The sequence below is a fragment of the Conger conger genome, chromosome 11 (assembly GCF_963514075.1).
Source record: "Conger conger chromosome 11, fConCon1.1, whole genome shotgun sequence".
Lineage (NCBI taxonomy): Eukaryota > Metazoa > Chordata > Actinopteri > Anguilliformes > Congridae > Conger > Conger conger.
The window spans coordinates 11629184-11651205 of record NC_083770.1 but is presented as its reverse complement, the minus strand read 5'-3'; the positions used below and the strand labels follow the sequence as shown (position 1 = coordinate 11651205).

At 46.8% G+C, this 22022-nt stretch overlaps 1 protein-coding gene across 7 annotated transcripts; it reads left to right on the top strand.

Moving 5' to 3' along the window:
• Positions 1-68: 68 nt before the first annotated feature.
• cdc14b (cell division cycle 14B) lies at positions 69-20636 on the top strand. 7 transcript variants are annotated; one of them, XM_061260017.1, is made up of 17 exons: positions 69-364; positions 3707-3797; positions 4095-4170; positions 5060-5152; positions 8369-8445; positions 8739-8805; positions 9045-9107; positions 9206-9293; positions 9942-10172; positions 10788-10926; positions 11307-11472; positions 11833-11930; positions 16432-16479; positions 16849-16932; positions 18233-18452; positions 18779-18844; positions 19203-20636. In XM_061260017.1, the coding sequence occupies exons 1-17, from the start codon at positions 259-261 to the stop codon at positions 19215-19217; spliced, it is 1728 nt and encodes a 575-aa protein (XP_061116001.1). In that variant the 5' UTR covers positions 69-258; the 3' UTR covers positions 19218-20636. The 7 variants fall into 7 exon arrangements, 6 of the variants coding, with proteins under 6 accessions (XP_061116001.1, XP_061115999.1, XP_061116005.1 ...); XM_061260015.1 differs by lacking the exon at positions 19203-20636 and having other exon boundaries at positions 18779-19096; XM_061260021.1 differs by lacking the exon at positions 18233-18452 and having other exon boundaries at positions 70-364.
• The last annotated feature ends 1386 nt before the right edge of the window (positions 20637-22022 follow it).

Sequence of the window (22022 nt, the reverse complement as noted above, 5' to 3'; positions counted from 1 at the left end):
AACTTCAGTGAACCCCTTTGGCGTTGCTGACGTCAGAGTCTGGGATACAAAACTTGCCCCGTTTTTAGACGTCAGAAGAGCAAACACAGGGCTGCAGCGAACAGCTGCTCCGCGATTGTAACGGCTGCGGACGGCAGGCGGAGAGTAGCCCACTGCATGCACAACCCGCCGATGCGCTCAATGCTTTCGAGTGTTTCAACTTTTTTTCTTTTTGCACACATTTTCCACGCACGTTAGCGGCTCGTTCGTGAAAGAAGAATGAAGCGCAAAAGCGAAAGGAGGCGACCCGAGACGAGGAAAAAGCGCTGTGCAGCCAAACGCGAAGAGGCGGAGCCGAGGTCCGACATTTACATTGGCATAACTGGTAAGAGCGGAAAATGCACTCGCCGCCCCCCTTTTATCTCGGAGGTGTTTGAACACTTCAGGTTCCATTTGTTTTAAAAGAAAAGATATCTCCGTTCAGGGATTTTTTCCCCCCTGCTTATAAAAAAATATTTCACATCGGTTTTTTGGCCTAAAATGGCGACTTCAGCCGTTTTCGCTAGTAAATGCATGCAGTCCTGGTAAACTATTCACTCTTGGACGTAGCTATATTTTCAGAGGCATTTCAGAACCATCGTCTAGCATTGGGCAGTGGGATGTGACCAAGGCATTGCTAATCGCATCCTGAAGTTTACAGCTACATCTTCAGCGTCTAATGTGTTTAGTTCCACATAGCAAGCTTGCAACTTCCAAGTCAATTTGCTACATTAAAGCTAATATCGCATTTCCATTCTTGAGAAATGTAACCAGTATCACGTGTAGCCTGCAAGTGATGTTTGACTGGCCGAATTATTTCTTAGATCCACACCGAAAGTGCATAATTATGCTTTCTTTCTTTGTATTTTTTGTGAATTGTGGTGGCTGAGGCGATCAAGTTGAGAGAATTTTTTTTGTTGGTATTGAAATTGAGTCGCACTCTTTCGGTCAGGTTTATGCGGAGAAAAGAAACGTAGCCAACGTGCCTGAAGTTTATTTAGCCTATAGGTCAAGTCAAAGCTTCTGCCAACTCCGCATGCTTGCCGATTCTCCAGTTGGGTAGTTTGTTTGTGCTGGTGTGTTGCAACTGCAAGATAAGGCATGCTCGGCTTTCCGTCACAGTCCTGCACTCGCTGAGATTTAAAGCCCGTTGTATTTTTTTATTTTTTTTCCCTGTTTTTTTTAAATGCATGAAATTAAGCTTTCGTCGACGTAAGATTTCCCAAATCATAGCCAACCAATCGATTTGTTCAAGACAAAACTGCTAATTATATACGTTATATGTTAAGCTTGTCACCTATATGTTGGCTGAAATTAAGCCATTTAATTTTAAGAGTAGTTCTAGCCCACGTCTAGATAATGATAGGATATTACGAGTTTCAACACTCAATCTGGGCAAGTGTAACGTCACCGTGCGTGCCTTTATACGCATTGGCCAACAGGCCTGACAAAGTTAGGAATATTGTCTAATAGGAGGCTAAATAAATGTAATCAACGATTTTTCAAACGTTTGATATTGGCTCAACTGCCAGTGTGAGTTTGGGTTCTGAGTCGCTGAGGCCCGTTTCCTCCGCTTGGCCGGGTTCACTGGATCCCATCAATAGGCTGTTCTTGAGCGAGGGCCAGCAGGCGACAATGTGAGGGCGACCACCACTGGCCGTGTGACCGCAGAGCCAAGTCCAAGAGACCGCCAACAGTCCACCACTAGCGCTGTGGCAGGGGCAGATTATGCCTTATTGGCACATGACTGATTTTCGCACTGGATTGTGGTATATAGAATCCAGGCAGCATCTTCTGTATTGGTAACCTGTGACTGGTGCTAATGGCGAAGTAATTGTCTTGTTTATTCTGTGGATACATTTGTTGTCAATATAAATTCAGTCAGTTTGAGGCAGGCATTAAATATCACCACGTCAACCTCTTGTATGTATGAAGGTCATCATAATTTAAAGGTAAATCATAGGCCCAGTAGAACTATCCTACATTTCTGCGAAATAATATGCAAATATCCATGCACATATGGGGTTAACATTATTTCCTCGTTTAGTTTTGCAATTATATTTAATAGTGTTATTTTAGTGTGCACTGAACACATGCATTTGTTTTGTTTGGAGAAAATAATGACTGAAGGTTATTCAACGCAGTAGGCCTATGTGCAAATTACATGTAGACTGCATACTGACCTACGTACTGACAATTTTGTGAAGTTTAAATTAATTCAAATGACCAGACACTTAAAATATATTGGCTTGTACTCACTGTAGTTTGCTACGTAGATGAAACGCATTGATTTGCCTTTGGTATGATAAGACATTATTTGAAATAGCTATTTTACTGATTTAACCCCAGTGGTTACATGCAATGTTTTATTGGTACATGATACCTGCATTATATTAATTATTCAAAGCAACATAATCCGACGCTCTCATTCTCTCTACAAACCATATAATCGCTTAGGCCTGCAAATCCTTCGAAATTGAATAGCTGGAATCAAAGAGTACTTTGCAAGTATAAGTGAATTTCAATTGGTCGAGCGCAGCTTTTCTCCTAGCAACGGCTTGGGCTGCGTTCCAATTAGAATATCCTGTGTCTCCTCCGCAGAACTTGAAATTCTCGCGATTTGCGCGAAATGATTGGCGGTGGAGTGGTTCAACGGGATAGGCTATGCTGCAGCGCGCAGCCAATCGGGTCCGCGCGGAGCACGTCTGAGGAGGGGCTAAATGAGTTTCAGACCCTGGGCGGAGAGAGGGGGGTTTGGTATGCGGCTTCTACTTTTTCTAGCGTGTGATACGGATTGGCAACCCAGCAGAGAACTGTCCTGTGCATAGTTCGCCCTGTACTATTGCTTTATTCTGACCACAGCGGGGCAGTGAAATGAATTAAAGAGGATATATGCACTTAGTGTGTAGACTAGCTGAATCTGAGTAGTTCGGTTTTTTTAAATAACCATAGGCTAATAGGCGCAGCATTTCCTGTCATCTTGGCGTTGCGGGGATAGCCGTTGCATGTCTTGATGGCAAGTTAAACGCTTAAATCGCTAGCTAACGTTAAAAGTACAGCTATTATTTTACTTAAGACCTTTTCCTAATTTTAAACAAAGCTATTGTAAGTGTCGCCCGTATGACGTTTTCGTTTCTGTGTTAGTTGGCTAGCTATATAGCCTTTTTTCTTTTGATCTTTGGTCGTTAAGAATTAGTTAAGATTGGAAGGGAACTTGCTGTGTCTCTTGCCGTCTACTCGGAACTATGGAGGACAATCGGATGCACAACGCAATTGAATTCATCAAAGGTAAGTTACTGTAGGTTTTGTGTACTGGTGTGGCCTCTATCTGACTAAATGGCAGGATTCAAATAAACGACTTTGTGCGGGTTGTGACAAGTCTGCGACAATGTAGCTTTGTTTTGAAGCTTCCGGAAACGGAGATTTAAATCTGAAGGAGAAAGTGTCTGTGCTGTGCACTTGACACGCCTACTTTTGTCGCCTGAGGTAGCCGTTTTCCTAGGCTATAGCATACAACTCGTTAGCAGAAGCTTTAGTTTTCGGTCTCTTTCGTGGATTAGAAGCTTGAGTGGTGCATCCACCTCGGTATCCAATGGAAACGATAATGTCCTCAAAATAGTCGCGATCAAAGTTTAAGTCGTCCCAGCGCCACAGTCCTAATGCGTCTCGTTTTGTGTCTCACTTTCAGATCAACTCTATTTTGCTGTTCTCCAACATAAAGTAAAAAGCACACCAGAGAGGCATTATTTTTGTATAGACGAAGAACTCTCCTATGAAAAGTAAGTACTGAGCACCGAGGCCTATATTGTGTCTAAATGGTCCAGCATTTTAACCATTATATTGTAATGCATTTGTTGGGAGTATCTTTTTCTCATTCCAGTGGCACACTGACCAAGTTTTAAAACGTAGAACTTGAAGTTAATTTGCTTAAAACTGTACTTTGACTGTGCGTAGGATTATCGTGCAACTGCGACCTATAACCAAATACATTTGATGCACATGGCACTTTTCTCTGGAGTAAGTCTTTATGAAGGCTACAGAACTGAATGTAATTTTTTTGGTATGTGTCATGGCAGTTTCTACGCAGACTTTGGGCCGCTCAATCTGGCCATGTTCTACCGCTTCTGCTGCAAGCTCACCAAGAAATTGAAGGTAAGTGCGTGGCCTCGGCGCGGCAGGCAGCTCGACAGGAATAGCACAATACCATGACCATGTGGGAGTCGACTTTGCCCACAAGAAAACGTCGGTGGGCTCGCTGGATTTTCGGTTGTCGCAACTCCCAATCCAGTTTATAGGCTGGTAAAGGGGAAGTCGCAGTTTTTGGAAACCCGTTGGAACCATACAGTTCTGTGATGGGAGCGGCTGGATTGTTTGTCTGGGCCCATTATCCGGCGGTGCGATGTGCGCAGGTTCGCTGATGCGAACGGCGTCTGGATTGGATGCCGTCTTAGGGACCTGGTTAAGAGCACGTGACACAATGGTTGCACAGCGCGACGTATTTTGTGGCGTGCATGCATCCAGTAAAGGATAGACCGACTTGAGCGTAACCTGACGCGACCTTGGACAGTGTAGTTTTTGGCTTTCTTTATTGTAGTCGTCTCACTCTTAAGCTATGGCTATGCGCCACAACTGGCCTTGTAAAACCTCAATCTTAGACCATGGTATATGCATTATTTTAAACAAACGTTGTAATAAAGTAAATACTGTTTTCTACGAGCTGTAAGTAATATTTTAAGCATTTGTCATGGGCCAACTTTTATATATCTTTTTCCTTTTAAAGTAGGCTTTCCCATTGATTTATTTGATGAGAAATAATGCCAACTGTTGGTCAAACAGCCAGGTGCATTTACAAAGGGAGCAGCTGGTTAAACATTAATGGGGCTAAAGATTTGTCTTGTAAAGGTCACAGATTGGGACATGTTCTGTGTGCAGGTGTTGGCTGCAGATCTTTATCTGTTACATTATCCTGGGTGTTCACTGCAATCAAATCAAACTTCTTTTTCTTTCCCCATCCCATCCCCCCTCTCTTTCTCTCCAACAGTCCTATACACTTGCAAAGAAAAAAATAATTTTCTATACTTGTGGGGACCAGAAGAAGCAAGCGAATGCGGCCTATCTGATTGGCTCCTATGCAGTAAGTATGCAGATCTTTGCATTGGCGTGACTGTTCAGGAAATGTTGTGTGTCTGTGTGTGCGCTCATTCAGTGAAGGCTTATGCTGCTAATTAATAAGTGCATTAAGGCATTTTGTTGTTGTATCTGTAATTCTGCTAATAATGAATCGCAGTCAAACGTTGTGTGTACTCGCTTATAATGCAACATTATAGTATGGTCAATGGGTATGTACTTGGTTAGGATAATTGGCTAATTACAGCAGTAATAACAAACCAAGTTTAACGGTGTACGTGCTGTCCTCCCGGGCCTGGGTTCCACTGCCCTGCTCTGCTCTTTGTGCTGAAGCCCTCCGGACGGGACGGGTTATTTTTAGAGGGCTGTTCTGTGGTTTGCTGACTGGCCAGCGCTGCACAGGACTGTTGCAGAACAGGGAGTCGACCTCTGAGCCTGTCAGAAATCACCTGAGGGCTCCCGGGGGCTGAGTCCGTTCTATCGCCTTACCTTTGACCAGGAGCGTGCTCCATCGCCCCTGGGGAGGAGGGGGGCCGGGGGCCGGGGGGGGGGGGGGGGGGCAGGCTGGCTTTCGTTCCGACCAATCGCTGCGGCCCCGGCTTCCGGAGACGTCTGTATCCGCCAATGGCGCGTCTCCGCTGTGTCGGGCCAGCGGGAAAAGGGTATCGCCAAGGATACGCGCGCGGCTCGCTACGCTAGCAAAAATGCCCGAGGGAAGATAAATGATTGAGCTGAATAAGTAATGAAGGGCAAACATTGGCTTGATTTCCTGAGAGAGGATGTCCTGTGTGAGGCTGCCACCCTGCTCTTGCAGTGGGCCCCGGCCCTGAGCGAAACTCCCCCGTGACTCATGCTGCTGCTTGCTGTGGTCACTGCCGGTGTTGAGGGAACCTCTCGTATCCCCCCCCCCCCCCCCCCCCCCGGTCAGTCGGACTGTCAGTGTTTAAACAGAGAAGCAGGGTTCATGGTGAAATGTGGAGAAAGGGTCCTGTTGTTGACCTGATGAGACTTTGAGGGGAGGGGGGCGGGGGCTTCTGCTGCTCAGTGGGGGCTGTTCTCTTTCTGTGGTTAATGATGGTGGATCCCATGACTGCTGAGATCAGTTCCCTTTTGCAATTCTGATGCTGGAGGTGGTAGATGGCTTTTGATTACGTTGAGGACTTTGGTCTTATTTGGTAATAAAAGTGTATTGACTTCACTGGGTCTCCTAGCTCTGCTTTAACCTGGTGTGTGTGTGTGTGTGTGTGTGTGTGTGTGTGTGTGTGTGTGTGTGTGTGTGTGTGTGTGTGTGTGTGTGTGTGTGTGTGTGTGTGTGTGTGTGTGTGTGTGTGTGTGTGTGTGTGTGTGTGTGTGTGTGTGTGTGTGTGTGTGTGTGTGTGTGTGTGTGTGTCATTTCATGACCGTTGAATGCTAAGCTTCTATCTCGAGCAGCATGGTATTGTATAATTATCATCACTGAGCTATGAACAAGCAAGATAAACACATTGCAAAATACTGCTTGAACTGTGATTGATAGTATTTACTTAACTTGATGTTCTGTTCAATTGATTGGCTGTTCATGTGCAATTTTTCAATAAAAGTATGTTGGTAATAATGCATTCAAAAAATAAAAAAATGTAAAGAATTATTCAGTGGACCTGGGCTATTCATTGTCAGGGGTCCATGTTAGCAGTGTACCTAGAGCAGGAAGACATTAGAACTGTACATTTCAATAATTGTTTATTGCAAGTCATATCATCGCAATATTTAACAACGTTATTGCATATTTTCCTCATCGCGCAGCCCTCGTTCTGAGTGGTTTTTAGATATTAGTTTCAAAGACGGCAAAGTGAATGGGTTCCAGCTGATGCAACCTTTTAAAATTATTATTATTATTAAATTTTTTTAACCTTTTGTTTAAAACCTTACCCTTAGAGTATATTTAGTGCCCAAAAACCAAAAGTCAGCTGGAACCTTATGTAATTCTGAGGTCTCTGTTTGCCCTCTATCTGTCTGTCCTTGGACAGTTCAGCAGTGTGTTAGTTATGATGTAGGCCTGCATTTGAGCAGAGCCGCCGTGGTGAGCGTGAGCGTGAGCGTGAGCGTGAGCGTGCCCACAGTGTGGCGAGTCCTCGCGTGGCGGAGTTTAGGAGTTTAGGAGTTTAGGCCCTGTCAGCTCTGTGATGGAGACGGGTTGAGTAGAATCAGGCTCTGGAGATGATCCTCATCGATCGCTGCCATCCGCGGGGCAGTAGATCATTCCATACCACCCTGATTTATGCGTAGCAGAGAGCGGCCTTTTTAATTGGGCAGATATTTCCCTGCAGCGTTTGGGGGGAAAGGCGAGCGCTACTTTATTGGCTAATGGCTCATTAATCGGCCGTCGATGCTACATTATTAACTCGTATGGCTGTGCTTAACATAAACATCCATCGATTAGCGGAAGCTTTTGGCCATTATACGTGATGAATGAAGGCCAATTTGGGAGTGTAATGCGGGGAGACTTATTTTCTGCGTTTATCAGCAGGGGTCGGCTGAACTGTGTTAACTTTCGCCGACTGTTTACTAGCGGTGCGAGGACAAGTCAAGAGTGTTCGGCTTTGTGTCAGGCCTGAGTTTGAACACCCATGCATGACCTGACGGGCTGTTTCATGCTTTGAGAACTCCATTTAAAATGTAATGCGTAAATAAATATGTCTTCGACGTGGCATTTTCAGTGTTGCATGACTGTGTTCATTACGGCATTTGATTTGGCAACTATTCTCTGGGCTGGGACTTCCGTTAAATAATGTTATGCAACTTGTGCTTTAGGTAGGGCAATAGCTTTCTGTAATGTTGTCATTACATCAGTCGGAGGGTTGCCGGTTCAATCCTGCCCTGGGTGTGTTGAAGTGTCCCAGAGCAAGACACCTAACCCCCAAATGCTCCTGACGAACTGGTTGGTGCCTTGCATGGCAGCCAATTTCTGTGTGTGTGTGTGTCTGTGTGTCTGTGTGTCTGTGTGTCTGTGTGTCTGTGTGTCTGTGTGTCTGTCTGTCTGTCTGTCTGTCTGTCTGTCTGTGTGTGTGTGTGTGTGTGTGTGTGTGTGTGTGTGTGTGTGTGTGTGTGTGTGTGTGTGTGTGTGTGTGTGTGTGTGTGTGTGTGTGTGTGTGTGTGTCTGTCTGGCGACTCCATTCACAGTGCATTGCTGTGCCTCCATCAGGACCCGTGCTCGGAGTGTAAAGTTTGTGTCATTCTCTTTCAGGTGATGCACCTGCAGAAGTCTCCTGAGGAGGCCTACAGCCTGCTGGTGTCCCGAAACTCCACCTACCTGCCCTTCAGGTGTGGCCCGTTCCACAGCCAGAGCAGGAAGGCCTTTTCCCTGGAATTCTCAGTGTCGCTGCATATTAGTTTTATTACAAAATATTCTTGCAAGCTTTTTATGGAATTTTAGGCAAACAAATACAGGAAGGGGGTGGCAGGCACAAAATGGTGGCGTGTGAAAACATGACCTATGGAGACCTGAACCATTTTGCCAGTAGTTGGTTGTATGAGGGCATTGTATTTCTTTCCCCCATTACCCATTTTTTTTCTTTGCGATTTGTCTGAAAATTAGAAAATTTCTTCTTCAACAGAGATGCTTCGTTTGGAACCTGCATGTACAATCTCAACATCCTGGACTGTTTACGTGCCATCAGCAAGGTACGGTCTCCGTCTAATCGCCTGGAAATCCAGTCAGTCTCAGATGACTGGTGGAGTCTCCCTGCTATTGCATGTAACTAAAGCAAACAGAGTGTAAACAAGTGTGTAAGTGAACACTGGCCTTTGTCTAACAGCATGCTTCAGCACGCAGTACTTGTTCTGTGTTTTGTTTGGGCTGTGTGGTTGTGGCGTGTGGGTGAAAAGCAGGCTTCTGCCCTCACAGTGCATCTCTCTCTCAGGCCTTGCAGTTCGGATGGCTCGACTTCTCCAAATTTGATGTTGAGGAGTATGAACATTACGAGGTAATTACATTCATGACATTTTTATTTATTAATTTTTTTTGTGTAGAGGGTTTCTGGAGACTGAAGTAATTGATTTGATCTTTCTCTATTCCCCATAGCGGGCGGAGAACGGAGATTTTAACTGGATCATTCCAGGGAAGTTTCTGGCTTTCAGCGGCCCTCATCCAAAGAGCAAAATTGAGAACGGTACGTGGCGTCCCGGCATGTCTTCGGTAATGACCGGAGGAACTAGCACATCCAATGCTGTCTCCTGAGGAATACTCCACTTTATAAAACCACAGTGAAAGGCCTGTTTTTGTAACCGTTCAGTAATCAAGTTTGCCTGTTATATGGCTGGTGTCCACGTTCGTGAAATTGTCTTGAACTCCCAAACTTTGGTTATGTATAGGGCAGGGGTGCACCACTCCGGTCCTCGAGGGGCCAGTCTGGTTTTTGTTCCAACCAATTGTCTTGTTTTTAATTTGCTGACAGCCTGTAATTCACAGTAAAATCATCAGGATGCACTTGCAGTCTGTAGCTGTACCAAGTACTCCTACACATCAGATAAGATATGATTAAGACCAGAATTTGGCACAAAATCCTGAGACTGATCGGCCCTTGTGCACCCCTGGTTGAGGGTGACCCATCCAGTAATTGATTGCCTGTTATATTAAGGGTGTCCATGTTGATTAAGATGTCTTATACCCCAGAATTCAGAGTGAAACCTTTGGTATGTGGAGGGGTACTTTGATTGGATTAGACTGATGCTTACTCAACTTAACTGTCAAACGTCAACCTCGGCATTGTGCCGCCGGATGTGGAGAGGGATGTGATTGGTGGTTTGGTGCGCTCCAGGATACCCGCTCCACGCCCCCGAGGCCTACTTCCCGTACTTCAGGAAGCACGGCGTCAGCACCATCGTGCGGCTCAACAAGAAGATGTACGACTCGCGGCGCTTCACCGACACGGGCTTCGAGCACCACGACCTGTTCTTCGTGGACGGCAGCACGCCCACCGACGCCATCGTCAACCGCTTCCTGAACATCTGCGAGAACGCCGAGGGCGCGGTCGCCGTGCACTGCAAAGGTACGCGCTCCCGTCCGCTTCCTGCCCCTCCCTCCCTCACTCACTTCTGCTTCCTGCCCCTCCCTCCCTCACTCACGTCGGCTTCCTGCCCCTCCCTCCCTCACTCACTTCTGCTTCCTGCCCCTCCCTCCCTCCCTCACTCACATCCGCTTCCTGCCCCTCCCTCCCTCACTCACTCACTCACTCACTTCCACTTCCTGCCCCTCCCTCCCTTGCTTCCTCCCCTTCAGACAGGCTACTGCCGACCTTGGTCTGCATTGAGTAAGCAACCGAACTGTGGCTTCTGCCGGCCTGTCTGCATTGGATTGGCACCCAAACTGTGAAAGTTAATAAAATGTGGGTTCTGACTTTCCAGTTTTGATTTTGGTCGTTTGCACCGCTCCTGTTGCATGGCAGCACACTTACAGGGAAGTTCTGTGAAGATAAAAATGATTTATTGTTGTTATTGTGCTGTGGAGTGAAAATATGGGCTAGCTGGCGCAAGGTTGTGCTGCTTCGTGCTCTCCTGAATGGCAGCCGTGTGAAGCCCTGCAGTTGGACTTTCCAAACTGGGAGAAAATGAAAAATCTGGGATAAAATTTTGACTCTAAAGGCGTGAATGATCTCCCGTTGCAGCCGGCCTGGGCAGAACAGGCACTCTGATTGGCTGCTACATGATGAAGCACTACAGGCTGACCGCGGCCGAGGCCATCGCCTGGATCCGCATCTGCCGGCCCGGCTCTGTCATCGGGCCCCAGCAGAACTTCGTGGAGGAGTGAGTGCCCGAGGGAACCGGCGGGGCCTGCGGGGGAGGGGCCTGCAGGGGAGGGGCCTGCAGGGGAGGGGCCTGCAGGGGAGCGGCCCGCAGGGGAGGGCCAATCAATTTGTCATATTTTTATATATATCGGTTTGTGTGAAGCGAGGGAGGATGTTCGCAGCTCATCCAAAATTTTACTGACGTGGTCGCAAAGCTATAGACGAATAACTAATGTGAATGTAATATGAATATGGCTTTGCTTGTTTTTGTTTTGTTAAAATTTTCCACCCAATACCACAAGACTTGCCTGTCCCCTTTACCTTCGAACACTACTTATTTTCCCTGTGCTTTCAATCGACTGAAATGAGTGAATAATTTGTGGAGAATTGTGTGTGCAGCAAACAATCCGGCCTTTGGGCAGAGGGGGATTGCTATCGGGACAAGATGGAACAGGAGAACTGCCTGAACAAGATGGCCGTCACCAGGATCCTGTCGGGCGTGGACGACATCTCCATTAACGGGAGCAACAAGAACAGGACGGCAGGGAGACAGGAGGCTGAACAGGTGAGGCGGAAATGGGGCTCGTGAGTGATGCTCACGGTTCCTGGGGTATTCTGGGATATGTACGGTTTTGTGTGCGTGTGAGGAATGTGATCATGCAGGTAGCTGGCAGATGAAGTTTCATACGTTTTGAGCCATTTCGCAGGATAACAATGAGGCAATGAGCAAAGGCCTGAAGGGGTATTCTGGGAGATGTAGTTTTGTAGCAGTTTTCAGGGTAAGAGGTGAGGAACAGTGGTTTGTTGGGGGTTTCTGGGAGATGTAGTTTAATGAATTGTGGCCTGTTGCAGGATGAGTGCAGGAACGGGGTCGTGCAGGGGGATTCTGGGATATGTAGTTTAATTCGTTTTGTGGTGTTTCCAGTATAATGACGAGGACGAGAGGAACGGGGTCACGCAGGGGGATAAGCTTCGGGCTCTGAAGAGCAAGAGGCAGGCCAGGTCCTCCACTGGCTCCCTCACGTGAGTGTCACCTCTCAGCCACGCCCACTGGCTCCCACCCACCCTCGCTCATCTCATTCCACATTCTCTCTCGGTCTCTTCGGGGTTAGTCTTGTGCATTTTATGTTCACCCAGGAGTTTATTTTGTAATTTTTTAATGGACGCTAAAATATGGAAGGTCATGCTGAGCTTGGTCTAATGACCCTTCCTTGGCGAGCTTGGAGGCATGACCCATGGGCACGTCCGGAACAGCATTCCCCCTTTCCCCATTCCATTCTGCGCTGTCCCATCCAGGAACCCCACACTGGCTAATTTAACCACAACCCAGATCCACAGGTCCCTGGCGGCAGTGAGGGCCCACTGGAGTGCAGTGAATTAAAGTCAACCACTGCCCGATTGGCTGTCCCCGGCACCCCTGGGTTTGTGCGTAACCCTAGAACTACAGTGGGGGTTCCCGTCATGAAATTTGGACGTCGCTTACTCGAGCCCATGGCATTGTGCATGTCCACTGAGTGCGGCCCTAAATGATGTTATAAACGCCTCCACACCCCACCACCACAGGCAGACGGTCGTAACGTGCTGTACCTGCCCCAGCTCCGTGTGGGCTGATTGTTGGGTGGCCATGACAAGGTAGCAGGGGGTTCCCAAAACTGAGGGTGGGGTGGGGGAAGTAAGGTTTTTGTATCGTGCAGGTAAGTGCGTTTCACGTTTACGCTGGCTGCCCGTGGCCGTGCTGAAAAGCGAATGCACTGCCTTTTCACTGAAGTGACAAACCTTCGAGCGACGAAACCGTCGTCTGGTCATCGAGACTGCGTTAGCCGCGATGGGGAAAGGTCAGCTGTAGTGATCGAAACGATGACCCAATTCTGTCTGATTCTCCTTCTGAGAAAACCGGGGACCGTTCAAGGTTTCCTGCGCTGGCAGGACTTGGCTCCTGCCATTTTAGCAGCCAGCGAGGATCCTGTTGAATGTAATGGCAGCAGGAATCCAGCTTTTCTAGAATATTCTCCATTCTGTAGCAGTGCCATAGATTGAAATTGATAAACTTGTATTCGTGCCATTGAAAGTTCAGCCACGCAAAACTGCATTAGGTAGATTATTCTGCTTCCTCTTACAGTGAATGGGCACTTATCTCAGCCAAGCACACGGTTGACACCAATGAGTGGTTGAAGTAGGCACGTCTGGCACTTGACTGATAAGCGAGGTTTGGTATTGGATAAGTTGTGCCCTGAAGAGCTTCATCTTTAAACCCTGTGTAGAGCAGTTACCAGTCTTCAGTCCTTTTATACTGCCAGGAACTGAATATGCTTCTGAGAAAATCCAAACTAGGAGCTAGGAGTTTAGTTGGATGTTTTGCACTATCAAATATCTGAGCTCTTTCCTTGAGGGCTAACTGTCAAAACGGCTTTTTGATTTTTTTGTTTGGTTTCCTGAAAGCTTTGTTTTTTTTGTTTGTTTTTTTTGTCACTTCAAGGGTGGAGGTGCATGCAGTGGTTTAGAGCGGACTGGACATACTGGAAAATCTTTTTAACCTGTTTCTCCTTTTGCATGATGATAAACCTAATTAACATGAACATGCATGGCCACTGTGTAATTGTATGCTCTGTGTGATTATGATATGCTTCATGGCTGTGTTGTACCATTACCCCCAAAATGTCCCCAGTCCTTAGTAGGGGGATAAATTATTATTGGTAGTGGTCATCGTTTCCACTGTAGGACTGGGTCAGACAAATAGATTCACGCTATTCTCTAGGATCCCAAATGCATTAAAAAATGTGATGAGCAACAGTACAGTACGAAGGTTCATAGCATTATTCTGGGTGGGGAGAAAAAAAACATTATTTGCCAGTCACATCACATTACACCAAAGCACACTGGTTCTCCTGAATTCTATTTGGCCAGACACACACACACACACACACACACACACACACACACACACACACACACACACACACGCACACAGGCTGGCAGATCTAATTAGTATATTCCTACATGATTTATTTGAGGAAAGTTGGAAACCACTCAACCACATCTCTCTCACACAGAGTCCAGGCAAAGCTTGTGCAACAAGCTGGTCCATTCCCAGCAGGGTGTGATCTCTGAGATTAATGGCGTTTCCGTAAACTCCGTTCTCCATTACTCCTCCCTCGGCGGGTACGGACAGATTGGCGAACACGGCGGCTGTCGAATTGGTCATTATTTCTGCCGCTGAAAGTTTCCCGGTCCAGCTGTGTGTGCTGGAAACCTCCAATTTAAAGACAGGAACTGGGTCTGCTTTGACTTCCTGGTTTAGCGGGACCTCGGCGGGTGAGGTGTTACAGCGCTGATCCAGGATCAGCCTGCGTCTGCGGTTGAGTTTAGGGTCAGTTCTTCTGAGAGGGGATTTAAAACGCAGCGTAGACCCTGGCCCAGTCTTTCAGTGGGGACGGTGGTACAAGCGGGGTCGTGTTTGAGGGTGTCGGGCTGCTCATATTCAGAGAGTCCCATGGCTCAAGGATCGGCCGGTCTGATTCGAGCCGGACGCCCTGGAAACACGACCGTTTTTTGGTTTCTTGGCTGTATTATTTTGTCCGGTCTCTCCACTTTCCTTGTTGTGTTTTTTGGTGGTCTTGTTCTGTTGTGTCTTCTGGTGGTCTTGTTTTGAATGTTTCCCCCTTCCCCCCCTTCCTAGATGGCAGACACTCATGCTGGTCTCTCTGTGTAGCCTTGTCCTCTGGTGGGCTGTGTGTGGCCCCTCTTCCATCCTGCATTTCCCTATAGACGGGTTAGGATTGTAACGATCGGTTCCGCCCCCCCTCCTCCCCTCCCCCCGGAGCGTACCCCTGATTGGTGTAAGTGTCCCCCACTGGCCCCTCCCCTTTTACAAACCCCACCCCTTAATTTGCATACCCCACTGGCCCCAGACCTTGTGCTTCGAGCTTCAGGGGACTCCAACCCCCTTCCCCATCCAAGCTTTTCTAACCTAGACTAACAATGACTAATGACTTAAACCAGTTTCCCAGTTTAAGATCTATGCCACAACATGCTGTCCTGCCTAAGATGACAATTGCGCTGTTTAATTAAATTAGCTCTTTTATTGATTTGTATTCTTTTTTGAAAAAAATATTTATACGCCTGGATATTCGCTGATGAAATTTTAAGTGGACTTTTCACCATGAACCGCATCCTGTAATATTGAACCTCAGTGTGGAAACCACTGTGTGGTCAATGTGGTTTATAAACAAGGAATGAATTTGTTTATAAAATGGTTGAATATTCATTGATTTATATAAAATGTGTATATGTATAAATGTGTGTATACACATGCTTATATAGAATAAATGCTACGTAAACTACAATTATGAATACATGGATCACATAATGTGAATAAGGATTGATCTAGTATGCATTGACTACATTTGACTGATTTGACACAAGCCTCAAAGCCAGCTTTTTACTGCCTTGTACAAGGCAGTGCTGATGAGTTCAGTTTATTCAGGGGTTGCAGATTTGTATTCCTCTTGTATGTGACTGCCTGTGGCTCAGAAACATCCCTGTAACGACCTTCAAGAGGAATCTGATTATGAATACAGACATACACGTCTGTAATGCACAGTATTCCAAGAAAATCCTTACCTCTGTACATTAATTTTTGATGGAGGGAGCAGAATTATTTCCATGGAATTCTATCCCAAAGAGTGGGGAATGGTGGCTCAGTGATTTGGATTTAAGGGATGGAGCGTCTTACCCCCGCCCATGACCACAGGGATCTACGTGACCATGTATGTGGATGACCGGGAAGTAACTTCCTGTGTGGAGGGGGAAGTGACTCGTTAATCCATTTCATTCCTCCTGTGATGCGTATTTTCATTTACCTGCTGACTTATTACCCACAATGCTTGTTGGTAAAGTTGGTCGGTTGCTACGCACAGGCAGTACCCAGCACTGTGTGAGGGGTGATGTGTTCACTACTTTTCATTTCAAACCGAATCAGCTGACCGGCTGTGTGTTCCAGTAAATGTGAACTCACGTGACACTACAGCGAAACGCTCGATCGTACGACGATCAGAAGCCATAAGCCAAGTGTTCAGTGATGACTTCAACAACAAGAACATCAAATCGCATGAAATTGGGGATCGGCGATTCTTAATGATTCAGGAAACAAATTGACTGTCTCCTTTTTTTTTTTTTTTTTTTTTTTTTTTTTTTTTACCTTCTGGTGTAACTTCATTAAAATGAAGGAATTCAAATTTTATGTACTTTTAATGAAATCTTGTAGGTTAAATGGGCTTTGATTGGAAATTCTGATTATTCTGTGGCTGTTATGGTCTGCCCACCTCTGTCTCAGGGGGGTTTTCTCATTTTGGAAGTGGGATCTGTGCCAGATATGATCAGAGATTGGTGCACCTGCCCCCCCCTCCCCTCCCCCCTCCCTCCCCCTCCTGCTTGCGGCTCTGCTTAAGCTGCTTCTGAACGCTGCTTATCGGAGCATATTAATTTCATTTATCTTTAATATGATTTTGTTCCTGATATTTTGCAGATTGGAAGAGAATAAAATTCACACCAGGTCTTCATCACAGTCTCTACGGTAACTTTATGCGCATTAATATTTTTTGAATAGCGGTCTGTTTTTGTAGACCTTTGTTTCTGGTCCTGGTTGGCCACAGGGCTCTGCTGGGTTTGTTACTCCAGTTAATTGCTCAGTTAAAACCATTGATTACAGTTAAGTCTCCACCTGGTTTCTTGGCTCTGAATCGGTTGCTGATATTAAGGCAAAAACAAAAACCAGCACACCCTGCTGCTCTCCTGGACCAGGAATGGAGATCACTGTTGTAGAAGTTGCTTGTTTTTGCCCCCCAGGAAATTCCGTGTCTTTAATTAGCCTTGTTCTGAAGGTAGGGCTGAAAGCGTTCCTCTGATGTTGTTCTGACGTTTGTGTGACGTCTGTCCCGCACAGGATCATCCTGCAGGGCTGCCAGGCCAAAAGTGTGGACGGGAGAAAGAGGACGAGATCGTCTCTGGGGAACGGGGAGCTGGACAGGTGGGCGGGGTCTCGCCTACGCCCTGCCCCAGGGTCGCTGAGACAGGGGGTCTCAAACTCCCGGGCTCCAGGGCTGTGCCTAAACTCGCACACTGCAGTGCACACTATATATGCACACTATCATTCTGTGTACATACGGCAGCTTTAGTACACGAGTAAAAAAAGTAAGATGGATTTTCTGCACATGCAGTACTGCAGTGTGACTGTACTACATAGAAGGCAGCCACCTTAAGGCGCAGTGTGTTAATGACGGCAGCTAGTTGATGTGACTATCTAAGGAAAACGGGAAAAAAAGATTGAAGAACTTAAATGTATCCATTGATTTTTAACTACGTTCTGCTAAGAATAGTTGAAGGTCATGCTCTCACTTCTTCTTTCACTGTTTTGATTTGACCGTGCTCGGGTCGTGACCCAGCGCAATGCACCATGGGATACTGCAGTTTGAACGCTGTAATTTCACAGATTGTAGTGGGGGGTCGGTTTGGCACACTATTTGATGCAGCTCCGGTTTCGGACAAACTCATACTATTTTGACATCCTAAATGGTAAGATGATATGCAATTTCGGACGCAGCCCAAGACGCCCACACTGCCCGCATTGGTGTTTTTAAGCACTTCAGGGCTTCAGGGGCAGTTCACCAAAACAAAAGTGGAAAATTAATCTTTACCCCAAGCCATCTATTGAACCAGATGGTTTCGCTGAGATTTGGCAGGTATTGCAGATGTCTGCAGCAGTTTGCCCCCTATAATGGCCCAAGCTTTTGTTGTGCAAAATTGGCAGTTTCAAAAACTCAACAGCCATCTCTTTCTCAATTTTTTTGTCTGATTGAGCGCCCCAAAACCATGGAACTGTTGGTGTATGTTGTATCTGGGTGAGCTGTACCGGATATCGAACGCTTGTCAAATCTCAGTGAAACCATCTGGACGGATAAATACTGGTCCGAGTCAGTGGAAACGTACCTACATTCCTCTTAGGTGAACTGCCCCTTTGAGTTCAGCCATGAATTGGTACAATTCATTTACTAGGGGGCAGTTTTGCAGGCACAGATAAATCCTAATTGAATTCTGAATGGAGATTCTCTGTACAAAACTTGGTCCAGGACTAACTTTAAACTGTATGTGAAACCGACGCAGTGTCACTTTTTATTTTTATTCTTGCATGTTCACTCCATGCAGAGATTACTATGTAAAAGTTGAGTATGTCGGCATGGTAACCAGTGTTTGCAGCAGACGGCTGGGGCCAGGGTCTCCGGAACGTGATGGACTAACGCCGCTGTGATGTCATCTTCCCTCCCCCGCAGCCAGTTGTTAAACACGCGGCTGGCCCGGTCGCTAGGCAACCTGAACGTGGTGGCCAGCGACGCGGACTGGCCGGAGCGCGGAGGGGCGAGGGCGGGCGTTAGGGCCGGAGACAGCAACCTAAACACCCTGAACGCCCTGAACGCCCACCGCCAGCTCCAGCTCCCAGACTCCCCCTCTCACGGGCTGCTTAGCGGGCGGGGCCTGAGTCTGTCTCATTCAGTAAGTCCGCCCGCGGGCCCGCCCCCTGCCTCCGTCAGGCTCCGCCCCCCCCCCCCCCCCCCCTCCCTCGGCGGGGGGGAATGAAAGGCTCTTCCTCTTCCTGGCGCCTGGCGGTGCATGTAGTGTCTCCGTCCTGGTGCATAGTGGCAACTTGCTTCTCTCGCACTGTTCCGCCGACTGCTTTCAGGACTGCGGGAATCTAAGCAGTGGGGTGGGGGGGGTTAACAAAGGAAATTGTTGCACTTCATGAAAATTGACTCTTCTCTCCATCCTTTCTCTCTCTCTCTCTCTCTCTCTCTCTCTCCCTCTCCGCTTCCTTTGGACAGACTCCGCGTGGTGCGGGGAAGGAGAACTCGATGCTCTGTGCAGTCGATACGCTTTGCCAGACTATGGTACCCTCTTTCTTTTCTGCGCCCTCTCTCTCTGCTGCATTAACACCTGCAGACGCCTCTCTCTCTAGTGTTGGCTGGCTTCGCTGCTTCTGTTCTGAACTGCATGCTATCTAAGTGCTAATTGCTAGTGTCAGGGTTGGTGGTTGGTGGTGTTTAACAGAATTTGAAGTGTCTTAATGTTAAACTCTCTGATTTATGGGTGGGGGGGGGGGGGAGGGGGCATTGAACAAATGGACTACTATTTCCTGCTCCTCTGTAGAATTTGTGTACAGCCAGCACAAGCACGGCTGTACTTGTGCTGTAGAAAGGAGCCGAATGCAGAGATTCACTCACCGCCTCATTTCTCCTCCATTTCCAGTCACTCCATTCCTAAAGCCCGAGTGCCTCTTCTCCGGTGAAACGCCTCGGCCATTCCAGCCAGGACCGCCCCGCGCCCCGGCCCCACCGCCCACCCCTGACCCCCCGAGAGGATTACTGCGCTGGAACTCATTTACCCAGTGCTCGCGGTGTCCCATGTTCTGAGGCTGAACGGGCTCTCGCTTCTTCAGAAGTCCCCGTGAACTAAGATGTGGTAAATATTGTAGAATCGAGCCCTCATTTTGAGATTCGGGTGTTGGCTCGACTGTCAATCATCCTCTAATGTTTTTTTTAATTACTATTAATTTGCCACCCAAATTGGGGCAGTATTCCACCCCCCCGATCTGGAATGTCGCTCTGAGGCTCCAGCTGCCCTGCCAATTTGGGAGACGTCCACGATTCTCCTCCCAGACACGAGATATCCGGCGGCTACCGTCCGTGCCGCAGATAAGTTTACACAGAGCCGCGTCGGAGGAGGACGTACGATTCTGACATGCAGTCTGAGGAGCGCTCTTATCGGCCAGTGGAGGGCGCTCAAGAGTGACGAAATGTGGATCCCTTTTCCCACTGGACCCTCCCTGACCGGACCCTCCCAGACCCGCGGGCACCAGTTTGAGTGGCGCTGTGGAACTGGCCAGTATTCACCCACGCGGCCTGGATTGAATCCGAGGCCGCGAGAGGCTCATCCGTGCACCACGGCGGGGGCAGACCTGGCTTCAAATACCACTTGCGTTTGATTCAAACACTTCTCTGCATTTGACAAAGCTTTACTGGGTGTCGTTGACCAAGTGAAATGATCCCAAAAGTGTGAGCCCCACCCATCTGCTCCTCCTTGCAGGCTCAAATGCACCAGGCAATATCAATGGAGCACAGAAAAGTATTTGAATCCTAAACAAATACAATTTGAACCCAGGTCTGCAACGTGGTGCCTTAAATGAACGATCCATCTAGTACCCCCTTTTCTTTTCCTTTTTTTCTAATGTTTGATGTTTGTATCATGTAATGACTAACATGGACTTCAGTATTGGTAATAGGCTTGGCTGTTCATAAATCTGTCAGTGTTCTATCCTCTTCCCAAGTGCTCAGTATACACAAAATGGCCACCGCTTTCCTCTGAAGTGAAGTGAGATTTTTGTCTTGTTTTGGCTTCAAGCTGCTGTACTTTATACTGTAAATATATAAACCTTTAATATACTGCAGATCCGGTGTAATTTTATACTTGTAAATATATTTTTTATTTGGTACTCTTTGGTAGGTTTTTGATTAAACATTCTTTTGAGATTAAATCATCATGCTAACTGAATGTCTTTGGAGCAGTGATGCGTTCATATTGACCATGGTAATTGTGTGGGAGAATATTTGTGACTCAAGTACATGAAATTATAAAGAACTTGTGTTGCCGGTTTTTCCCAATAAAATCTTTCCATCCCATTAAGCAGTGCTGTTGTGATACCTGCTCGGGTTCCCAGTTCTTAAAAGCTTCGTGAATTCAGCCTAGACGGCACCACATTCTCCTCAGACCATTAAAGACAATTTAATTAACTTCTAATATGTAACTTTCTTCATAACTTGCAAAAGGTGATGATCTACATGTGTGCTTGTGTGTACATCTTGACAAGCTGCACATCCCATTGGCTTGTTTTCTGTACCTGTTGCTGTACAATACAACTTTACAGACAAAAAAACCTCCAATATGCCACACAGTACTACAGGAGGGCAAGTTACTAACACCCTAAGGTCCATGAAAGGTACCACAGGAAGGCAAGATGATTGAATGAGAGACGCATGGCAGTCTGGTTAGTACATGTGGCAAGACCATGGAGTAGGGTTTGCAAATTCTGCATGTCAGATTACACATCTCACTGCCTGTTGATGGTGTACATTTAGCATCTGGGGCAACCTGTAGCCAAGTAGCTAAGGTACGTGACTGGGACGTGGAAGGTTTCTGGTTCAAGCTCCGCTGGAGCCACAATAAGATCTGCACAGCTGTTAGGCCCTTAAGCCTGCATTGCTCCAGGGAGGTCCCCTGCTTGGATAAAGGTGTCGGCTAAATTAAATTCTTAAATGTGCATTACTTTGAGAACAAAGATGCTGCCGTTTTGGTCGGCCCATTTCAAAACCTCCCATTTGTGTCTCGTCTGTTTATCAAAAGGAAATGCTCTAGCAAATGTGCATGCATGTGGGTGGGGAATAAGTATGAAAAACTCAAATCAATGAAACGCTCACTTACCCACTAATTCAGCTTTGACTCAAGCCAGCCTGGTCTTCTGGCTTTAACCAGGACTGCCCTTGCATTGTTTTTTTTATCCTCCATTATGTTCTTATTCCATGTCAGATCATAGTCATTTGTACAAGCCCCAGCTGCAAACTGTAAGTGTAGTTCATAGAGCTGCGGGAACACTACAACCAATACATTTGGAAAGAAAAACCAGTCAAGCAGTCCGGACCAGAATTGCACACCCCTTCTAAAAGAACAGGTGCAATCTTAAACCCAAAATATGATTGCTCTCTTCAATAGATTTGCAAAACAATTGTTTTATTCAAATGGCACAGCCCTCTGGCCTAGTTACCCCTACCTTGTCATTAAATAAACACTTTAATGAGCAATCGGTTATTAGTAACCTGAACTCGAGCGCTAATTTTCAATATTGCTGCCACGACTACCCCAGTTCTTTGTGATTACCCTTTCCCACAAGTGAAATTCAAATCAGCATCCATTTTGGACATGAAGCACCTGCATGTTGTGTCATGGCAACTGCAACCCTTGCAAATAGAGAAAAAAAAAAAGTGCATGCAAGCAAAATGGGAATTGCTAGACTCA